This window comes from Brachypodium distachyon, chromosome 3 (assembly GCF_000005505.3).
Source record: "Brachypodium distachyon strain Bd21 chromosome 3, Brachypodium_distachyon_v3.0, whole genome shotgun sequence".
Taxonomy (NCBI): Eukaryota; Viridiplantae; Streptophyta; class Magnoliopsida; order Poales; family Poaceae; genus Brachypodium; species Brachypodium distachyon.
This window is the reverse complement of record NC_016133.3, coordinates 20,071,752-20,081,863: the sequence shown is the minus strand read 5'-3', so window position 1 is coordinate 20,081,863 and position 10,112 is coordinate 20,071,752. Positions and strand designations below refer to the sequence as shown.

At 43.1% G+C, this 10,112-nt stretch overlaps 2 protein-coding genes and 1 long non-coding RNA gene across 5 annotated transcripts; 1 reads left to right on the top strand and 2 right to left on the bottom strand.

Annotated features, from left to right (window-relative positions):
- Positions 1-1,369: 1,369 nt before the first annotated feature.
- On the bottom strand, positions 1,370-6,148 carry LOC100837887 (purine permease 3). 3 transcript variants are annotated; one of them, XM_010236291.3, is made up of 2 exons: positions 5,184-6,139; positions 1,370-1,904 (listed from the first exon to the last, which is right to left on the bottom strand). In XM_010236291.3, the coding sequence occupies exons 1-2, from the start codon at positions 5,973-5,975 to the stop codon at positions 1,569-1,571; spliced, it is 1,128 nt and encodes a 375-aa protein (XP_010234593.1). In that variant the 5' UTR covers positions 5,976-6,139; the 3' UTR covers positions 1,370-1,568. The 3 variants fall into 3 exon arrangements, with proteins under 3 accessions (XP_010234593.1, XP_014757077.1, XP_010234594.1); XM_014901591.2 differs by having other exon boundaries at positions 1,613-1,894; positions 5,184-6,148; XM_010236292.3 differs by lacking the exon at positions 1,370-1,904 and adding an exon at positions 2,602-3,276 and having other exon boundaries at positions 5,184-6,141.
- A 1,143-nt stretch (positions 6,149-7,291) lies between these two features.
- Positions 7,292-8,903, bottom strand: LOC104583601. Its single transcript, XR_731453.2, has 2 exons — positions 8,239-8,903; positions 7,292-8,120 (listed from the first exon to the last, which is right to left on the bottom strand). It is a non-coding gene; the product is annotated as an uncharacterized LOC104583601 (long non-coding RNA).
- On the top strand, positions 8,879-9,900 carry LOC100841047 (putative lipid-transfer protein DIR1). The gene is made up of 2 exons (XM_003573684.4): positions 8,879-9,241; positions 9,581-9,900. The coding sequence occupies exons 1-2, from the start codon at positions 8,920-8,922 to the stop codon at positions 9,595-9,597; spliced, it is 339 nt and encodes a 112-aa protein (XP_003573732.3). The 5' UTR covers positions 8,879-8,919; the 3' UTR covers positions 9,598-9,900.
- Positions 9,901-10,112: the final 212 nt, after the last annotated feature.

Here is a 10,112-nt window from a genome sequence, read left to right as displayed (position 1 = left end):
AGTTATTGAATGGATGCGGGAGTCAAGAGAAAAATGAAGTGAATTATGGATCAAGAGAGAAAAGTTTACACGAGGTGTTTCTTGGAACGAGGGAAACACTACTCCCTCCGTCCCGAATTAACCGATCGGTTAATTCGGGACGGAGGGAGTACTAGTTTTGTTCATGGGTCTAGCTGAGGTGTTCTTAAGCTTGGCCCAATATGTTAGCTGAACATAGGCCATGTTTGTTTGGGCTTCTACTTCATCTTTTGATACTTCTAGCTTTTTAAAAACCACTTCTCCCGTTTACACATGAAGCTGAGAAGCACGTTCAAAGATGCTTGCTGCAGCTTTTGGAGGAAAGCACCTCCCGACATGCTTCTCAGCTTCATGTGTAAACGAGAGAAGTGTTTTTTAGAGCGCTAGAAGCACCAAAAGCTGAAGCAGAAGACTAAACAGTGCCATATAGTCACACGCACATCAGGCAACTATTCTGGGTGTGGTGGGCTGTGTGAGCATATGGTCCCTTGCTGGGCCGTCTCGCAAAAATATTGGATCGTGTTCACTAAAAAATAAGTTGTGTAGCTTTCCTGTTTACTTATTTATTTTGAGGTTGTTCAAATAATGCATTCTTCAATCTAAAGATTGTTTTCTAACATAAATATGTCCTGGCATCATTAAGATATTTGTCATGACATTATGAGTATTGTTCATGTAGCTTAGGATTTCTGTTCTTTTATTGATCAAAACGTTTTCCTAGAAGCTATATGTGACACACTGGCCTACGGCTTAATATGATTAATAAAATACTCATATCAATAAGGTGTACCTTTTTTTCTAGGAGCCCATCCGAAAGGAACCTCAAGGTTAAGCGTGCTTGCCCGAGAGCAATTTGAGGATGGGTGACCACCGACCGGGAAGTTTCTCCCGGGAGCGCATGAGTGAGGACAAAATGCGCCAGAAAGACATGTGTTGGTCTGTGAGGCCAGTCTTGAAACCTAGAGAGCTGCCATGAGTGACGCCGAGACATTACACTATAAGATTTGTATTCAGAACAACAACTGTTCCTTTAATTTTCAAAGTTTAATGTACCTTATGAAATTTAGTTTTGTTGATCAAAACATGTTCCTACAAGCTATAATAAGATCTCTTCATGAACAATTTTTTTTTTGCGGGACTTCATGAACAAGTTTGTTCTTTCAATTTTAAAAGAAATGTTTCGTGGATATAATTTTTTTCCAGATACCAATAAGAAATTCGTCTCACCATTACAAAAGTGTTCATTTATAGCTTACTCCCACTGATTCTAAATTCTTGACTCAAATTTGCCCAAATATGAATGTATCTATTCTTAAAAAGCGTCTAGATATATGTAATATTTCGACAACAATTTAGAATCGGAGGGAGTACTTATCTTGCTCCTTTGTTGATCTTAAAATGTTCTTTTACAAGCTAAAAAAACCAATCTCTCGTGTACAAAATTATATCTTTCGTTCTACAAGCTATCATATTCCGTGAGGATGCCGGCTCTCACGCTGACGCTGTTTTTCATTGGGAGGCACATTCTGACCATTAATGCACAAACATTATTAGACCCTCGGGTGCTCCGTATGGAGGTGCTTGCCAGACTGCAGCGCTTGCTTGGTCCGGACATCACCGTAGAAGTAGGAGATGAGGCCCCAGAGCGAGAGCCCAAGGGCGATGCCCTTGGTGGGGCTGAAAGGCTCGTGGAAGAAGATGACAGCGAGCACCTCGCTGACCGGGATGAAAACGGTGATAATCACTCCGGCGAGCAGCGCCGAACCGTAGAAGATAGCGCCGATCGTGCCAAGGCAGAAGCACTGGTACACGGCGGCTGTGCCGGCCAGGAGAAGGTAGTAGCCCGCCTCACCAAGCTCGGACTCCCGGGCTTCTCCTGAGATTCCCTGTGTTATGATTAAATTTAAAGGTTTTGCTATTTCTTATGCTACTTATAAGTAACAGTTTATAAGAAAATGTTCATTTGATCTAAACATTAGATTCTGCAACTACAAAAAGAGATCACAAATCTTGATAAGACTACTGCTAATTTCGACTAGGGGATAATTATTTCTAAGCCAACTAGGCTATAGATACTACCCAAATTTAATTCTCAATTTTGCAGTTAATACTTTCAGACCAGTTTTTTGTGGAAATTGCTTAATGCTTTGGCACACTGACGAACAGTCAATCTATTATATCATTAAGCAAAGACATTGATCCACCACATTCGTTCACATGCTATGTCATGGATGGGATTTGAAGTTCATAACAAAAGAATAAGATGAAGTATCAGGTGAATACCTTCGTTCAGTAAAAAACTTGAAATTTTTTCAATCTTAATCATTAGATCTTAAATAAATGGACTAGACGAAAATGGAACATCTAATCACTTAAACTTATTTTATAAAAACCCAAGACCTCTAATCACAAGGATTTTTTTCACAAAATATGTTTAAGTGATTAGATGTTTCACTTTTCACCAAGTCCATTTATTTGAGATCTAATGCTTACTATTGAAAGGTTCCAGTTTTTACTGAATGCAGGTTTCACCTGATACATTGCTAAAGAAGAAATATGTTACAACCCAAAGCAAACCAATTCTGGAGTTCATGAACACCTTTGTTCCTTCAATTTAAAATGAAATGTTTCATGAATAAAAAAATGTCCCGACACCACTAAGAAATTGTTTCGCCATTACAAATTACAAAAGTGTACATATATACAGCTTACGGATATCGTTCTTTTATTGATCTTAAAAATGTGCTTACAAACTACAAAAGGAAAATCTCGTGTATAATTTTTGTACTTCCTCCGATTCATAATAAATCTGAGCACTTGTTATGGATCGGAGAGACTATCTTATATATTCTGTGAGGACTCACGCATGCCTTTTTTTCGTACCATTAATTTTCGCAATCACACAGCCCGCATGAATATTATTTAGACCGTCGGGTGCTCTGTATCCTGATGCTTGTCGGACTGGAGCGCTTGCTTGGTCCGGACGTCCCCGTAGAAATAGGAGAGGAGGCCCCAGAGGGAGAGGCCCAGGGCAATGCCCTTGGTGGCGCTGAAAGGCTCGTGGAAGAAGAGGACAGCAAGCATCCCGTTGACCGGGATGAACATGGCGAGAACCACTCCGGCGAGCAGCGCCGAGCCATAGAAGATGGCACCGATCGTGCCGAGACAGATGCATTGGAACACGGAGGCTGTGCCGACCAGCAGCAGGTAGTAGCCCGCCTCGCCAAGCTCGAACTCTCGGGCTTCTGCTGGGATTTCCTGTGTCATGTTATTTAAATTTATTGTTTTTCTATTTTTCAGACAATTAAGAAGTACTTCCTCCATTTCATATTAAGTGTCGACACTTAGACTCTGTTTGGTTACGTTTAAATGTGGCTTTTGACTTTTGACTTATAAGTCACAACAACATCTAACAATAAAAGTCAAAAACCACATTAATCCTAACCAAACATGCCCCTAATATGGGACAAACAGAGTAACTTTTTATAAGATATTGTTATTATTTGATCCGAATGTTAGATTCATGCATCTAAAAAAAGATGACAATATTTTGATCATATGCTATCATTGTCGGTTGATAGTAACTATTTCTAAGCCGACTAATCTACGAATACTTGCCAAATTTAACTTCCAATTTTGTGGCTAATAATTTTGTACCAGTTTTTCTCCAAGTAAAGACAAAGTCTAGGATTTTGAGTCAGAGTGGCTAATAATTCCATTTTTTACTCCCAAGTTTCAGTTTTTTTGACAGCTTTTATCCCATTTAGTGATATTTCTCTTTTTTTACCCCATTTAACAAAAGTTGTTCCACAAATTACCCCATTTAAAATTTTGACCCAAATCCCCTTCATTAGATATATATGGCCTCCACTTGTAGGACGACGTGGCGTGCGAATTAACTTAGAGACGTATGCTGGCTCCCAGGCCCTTCCGATGCTAAACTGCACAAGTAAAGCTATCGATGTTGCTCTGCTTCTGCAGCCGATCAATGGATCTCACCGAGTCAGCAAACCTCCGTTACCAGCCTGTACTGTACTTTAATTGGAACCACCGAGGCATACTTCTTGTTAGATAATTGGCGCCGGCATCACCCATCAACCAGCTAGCTAGCTTAGCTCGTGAGAGATCAACAGCAAGATGTTCCGAGCAATCCATCATGGATGATCTGGTATCGTTGAGGATAGGTGGAACCATGGAAGATATAGTGCTGCGACCTGCTTATTGGATGCGTTTTATTTTTCTTCACAAAATAGTGTTTTAAGCAAGGTGACTTTGTCAAGAACTAATATGTACGAGACATACGTACTGTTGTTATGCTGGAAGAATATTCATCACCGGTTAAATTGACTTTGTTTAACACTAAAATATGTAAGAGACATACCGTGGTTCTCTTACAGTGCTTAATCTGCTCAACAAGTTCATCATCTAGCTTCCAGAATGGAGAGAATTTGGGTCAAAATCTTAAATGGGGTAATTTGTGAAACAACTTTTGCTAAATGGGGTAAAAAAATGAAAATCTTACTAAATCGGGTAAAAATTGTCCAAAAACTGAAACTTGAAGGTAAAAAGTGGAATTTACTCAACATTTTCACACATATGTTACATGCAAATAAATTCCGATTGCCACACAACACCAGGCTGATCTGGCCCTGACTGGGCTCCGGTGAGCCAGATTCGTTGCGAGCGAGCCCGAATCAGTGGAGACAACGTCTAAGATACTACATGCCAGTGTGCAAGGTTAGTGATTTTGAAAAAGAAACATGTTTCAATAAGTATTTAAGTTTTTGTGTATGTAAGGTTGTTATGTTGCAACGATTGTTTTGATGCTGCAAATGTATTTAATTTCCCGTGCCGTTGCCACATATACGATGTTTAGGTGTTGAATGTTGCCAATGTTGGGTTTGAAATTTGAAGCTGCGAAAAATCAGATAGACGAGATGCATAGTCTTAAGTAGATTAGACAGATATCTTAAGTAGATTAGACAGATCGGCCGCCGATTTGTTCATTGAGGCACCCAATAGAATGGTTCTGTTTTTAAGAAATCACACGTTTTTTTAGTTAGAAATCAGATGTGTTTTGTCGTCGGATCTGAATCCAACTGCAATACGTCATGTCAGATAGGGGAGAAATATATCCACACCCGTAGAAGAAATATCGGACTCACTTGAAAATCTTTGTTGATGATCATGCCAATGGCGCAGAAGGCCGAGGCGCTGAGCCCGATGACGAGCTGGATCTCGACGACGAGCGTGTAGGTGACGGCGCCGCGCGCCGCGTGGCGCGCCTGGCTGAGCTCCATGGCGGGCAGCAGGAGCCCGTAGAGCGCGGCGGCGCCCAGCACCATGCCGAACCCGGCGCGGTACTGCGGCGCCGACACCCCCGCGGGCCGGTCCCCTCCGGCGTTCATCCCCAGCATGGCCGCGCCGACCGTGAGCAGCACCACGGCGTTCACCGTGGCGGCCGCGAACCGCTGCCGCACGAGCAGCAGCGCGAAGGCGGCCGTGAACACCAGCTGCGTGGAGAGCAGGATCGAGGAGGTGGACACTGGCAAATAGGCCTGCCCGTACGCGTAGAAGAAGTTGTCGACGCCGGTCATGACGCCGATGGCCGTAGACGCGGCCAGGAGTCTCGGCGTCATGAAGAAGAGCTCGCAGCTGCTGCCATGATCCTGGAGGTGGCGGCGGCGGCGGGAGAAGAAGGAGGCGCAGAGCGGGACGAGGAGCAGCGGCCAGCCGGCGGTCTGGAGCAGGCTGGAGAGCCACTTGCGGGTGCCGCCGTGGACGAAGTATGCGCGGAGGAGCAGCGGGCCGCACGCCGTGCCGGCGGCCAAGAGGACGAAGTTGACCACCAGGAGCGGGTTCGTGGCGGCGCTGACCGTGAGCTGCCACGCGCTGGCCTTCGATGTCTTGCCCTGCTGCCCCTCAGCACGGTCTTGGGTTGGCATCTCGACCTCCATGTCAGTCCACTAAGGTCGTCGGCTGGACTGGGCAGTGATCTCGAGCTGGATCGAGGTGACTATGTATGTATGGGACTATGGGAAGAAGCGTTCCATTTCCGGCGTTCGGGAATTTAATAGAGAAGGCAATCATGCTGCATTATCTAGTGTTTCTAGTCGTGCCTCTGCCCTTATTGCAGAGAGGAAAAAACGGGACGAAACGTGCACAATCACAACTGTCGGCTGCATGCACATGATCGACAGACCAGGTGTCACTCACGGTGACTTTTGACGCATGTTAGAGGAATTGGTCAACAACTTAGCAGTGATCGACAAATCCGCCGTTGACTTTGTAATCTGGAGGTGAGAAAAGGATGCCAGTGTTTACGTTTCAGATAACGCTTGAGGAGTTCGATCTACGGTACTGTACTTGGAAAAAAAAATCTAACCATCCATGACTAAAGGGATCCGGCGGCTAAAACTTGTATTTAAGCCGATCTATCCATAACCTTGACTCCTTGAGCATGAGCATGACTAGCTGATGTTTACGTTTTTGTTGCAGCAATTTGTTGGAATGAGCTTATTGAGGCTCTACGAGTAATTGGATCGGTCGCCTGTGAGGAGTACTGAGTGGGGAGCTCAAGTTTTCGTAGTCATTTGATTAGCGCTGCAAAGATTGCTCTCTGACCAGTGCTCAGCTGCTCTAGGATAATTAACGAGACTACTTATGATTATGGACTGGCATGTGTGTCATTTTCGGCGTGGAATATAGACGACATGTGGCAATCATGGGGCATTCTGTAATGTTTCCAGTCGTGTTCTGCCATTACTGCAGATAGGAAAAACGGGAAAAACTAGTAGAGGCTTGCAGAAACAGAAACTTCAGTTGGATACATGCATATTATCATCACCTGCTGCTTCTACTATACAGAGGAGGCTCGATCGGCTAGCTATCATGGAGAAGTGATCAATGACTGATACGGGGTTGACTTGTAAATCTGGAGATGATTGAGGGTGTTCAAATAAAATTTAGAAACAAACATTGTAAAACCCATGGTAATATACTCCCTCCGTCCCATATTAAGTGCCGAAATATTACATGTATCTGAACATATTTTAGTATTTAGATACGTCTATTTTTAGACAAATTTGATTCACTCAATAGGGGATGGAGGGAGCATGTGTTTACCATGCCCGGTTTAAATGAACATGACTTCTTCCTTTTTCTGAATTGTAGAAACTTTGCATATTTTTTCATCTAGGCAAGTTTACACAAAGAAAATGTTGACTTCAGACAGAAGCTTTGCACCACCAGTCTGCCGTATCTGGAGCCATGAAACATAAATGGGGCGTTTCGTTTTAACCCAAAATCTTGTCCTACCAAAAGTTCAGGTAGTCAAAAATTCAGGGCGATTTTATCTCTCTGAGAGTTTTGGTCATGACGAAAATGAAATGGTACATTGACAACAAACCAAACATACCCAGGCCAGCTGAAAAAAACACACACACCCAAAGCTACGTTTGTTTTACAAATTGAAGATTCAGAAGCCGAAGCTGATGCTGCGGCACCTGTTGGTCATATCACCTTGATTCAGAGACAATATTGCTTGTGTTTTCATCAAATCTTGTACTCCCTCCTATCCATAATAAGTGACGTTTATTTAGTACAGCTTTGTACTAGAGTTGTACTGAATTAGCGATACTTATTATGGATTGGAGGGAGTAATGACTTTTAGCTTACATCCGCTCCGGAGCATGGATTCGTGAAGGCATCTGTGTGCTTTCCTGTAATCGCTAGTAGCACATTCGAATATCTGTGGTATCGATGCTCATCCTTGCTCGCCGCTGCTGGTCTGGCTTCATGCAGCATGAACAGACTTCCGGACCTTTGTTGACGGAGCTTTTGACCAACGCTCATGAAGCTCCCGGCCAGCGACCACTTTAGGCTTTATTGGCTGTGGTGAGGCACCAGCAGCAGCAGGAGAGAGACCTGTGGGAAAGAACAAGGGGATGGGAAGTGCTATGTAGGGCATCAGGGAGAGGTAAGAAGCTGACTTGGCATATATTTGAAAGTGACCCTCTCTCTTTCCTTCAATTTCCTCTCCTTTTCCCTGCCTTCTAATCCAAACTAGGTCCTCTTCATGTCCTGCCATCACCAGGTGCCATCTAATAACACCACAAGTGTAGAGCAAATAATGGAGTTAGCCAGTTTTCAAAGTATAGGAACAGATTAAGCTCGGTCGAAACAAATGAGCCAGAGCAGAGCAGAGAGAAAAGGTCGTACACTGATGAAAAGTAGAGGGGGTCAATGTCCACCTTAGAAACCTTGATACGGTAGTTTGCAAAGCAGTGGAGACGATGCACAGCTGCTGCATTATGCTTCCCCAGGAGAGGTGGTGTCAGAAATATTGAAGAAAACAAGTATTGCCAAACACAATCTTTTCTGTCATGATCAGTAAAAAACTATGTATACCGAACAAGATTTCAAAAAAAAAAATCATTAATGAAGATGAAATATCAGCTTGTTTACAGATCAAGCCCATGTGACCAGAGTCTCCTGCTAAAGAAACATTGCCAAGAAGAAGATATGTCTTTTCCATTGAATTGTTTCAGAAAATGATATGGTTATAAAGCATCAAGCATGTAAAGACCCAACACCTAATTAAGTTTAGCATTCAGGCCTCTCAATCTCAAGTCATGTTCATGCGCCCGGTTAGGGCCTAACAAACTCCATAAAACTGTCATGCCTATTGCATTTGCATGCAAACCGAAGTCTCAGCAAACACGCACCCCAGAATCCGCTCATAAGCATTGCATTTCCATGGTTAGAAACAGCAGAACCACAGCTAGCACAAAAAAGCAAAACCCACTAGCACCATCAAGCAATATAAATACTAAGCGCAGTGCACGTCGCCGATGCACTACAAGAAGAAAAACAACAGAAGCATTAGGACACTCCAGCAAGATGTCTCAGCTTACCTCTGCTAGCCTGGCTGCGACGATGCTCCTTCTCCTTGCTGCTACAGCGGCGGCTACCACCTCAGCTCTGGCAGGTTCAGACTGCCAGAATGACATTCAGATGCTGGAGACCACCTGCTACAAGTACGTGGCGAAGGACGCACCAACATCACCACCGTCACAGGAGTGCTGTGATACTATGAATGGTGTGGACGTGCCCTGCGTCTGTAGCTACCTGGGTGCACCCGGCATCAAGGAGAATATAAGCATGGAGAAGGTATTCTACGTTGCCCAGCAGTGTGGCGTCAGCATCCCTGGGAACTGCGGTGGTAAGCAGTTTGAATTGGTTACCAGCCTGAGTATAAACTGACACTAACATGCTGCCCACCACATTGTGCCTTGATTTGCCCTCAGTTAATCAGTATGAATCTCCTTATGAAGATTGGTTCGATATGTAGAGAGTACTACGACTTGATACTTAGATTCTGAAAGGAAGTTCCAATCCACGACTATTACTGCCAAAGGCAGAAATGTCCCTAAAAAACAGAGTGCTAGTTCATTCAACCCTCTAGATGTACTAGGTTAATTACACATAAATATCATTCAAGTTCGTTACTTTATATAACAAAACTAACAATTGAACTGATTATATTTTTGGTTTATTACAGGATCAAAGCGGGCCTGAGGCAAGAACAGTTGAATGGCAAGGTTGGCTAACATAAGCAAGGCAGTTAGCACTGCTACAATAAATAAGAAGTTGGTCAACTTTTAGTTGGATGATGTTGGAGTACAAGGAATGCATTGCCATTCAGCATGTTGGAATTATCTATACTTGACTATGTTGCTATTGGAAAGACTATTGACCAGGCGATCACCTGTTTGTTGATTTATCAAGTTTCTTGGCTTGCGAAAATGCCAAAACAAAGATGAATCTATAAATTATAATAGCATTCGTATAAGTATAAGAAAAAGAACTCATTTGGGACGATTTCTGAAACATTGAATGAGTTCAAAATACTACCTTTGAGATTATCTAATGTTAACTAATGAAGATATTCTGGATGAATGAAACCAACCACATGTGCAGATGCATCAAAACAGTATATACCAGCTTGTGTATATAACAATGAACAGGTATGTTCATTTGCAATATACAGGAGCACTTCGATACGCAAGCAAGATTCGTACACCCTACTTAAC

Coding starts and splice junctions, on each gene's coding strand:
- LOC100837887 (XM_010236292.3), bottom strand. CDS start 5,975: ATGGAGGTCGAGATGCCAACCCAAGACCGTGCTGAGGGGCAGCAGGGC. Junction 3,277..5,183: donor TCATCAACAAAGATTTTCAA/GTGAGTCCGATA, acceptor AACATGACACAG/GAAATCCCAGCAGAAGCCCG.
- LOC100841047 (XM_003573684.4), top strand. CDS start 8,920: ATGTCTCAGCTTACCTCTGCTAGCCTGGCTGCGACGATGCTCCTTCTC.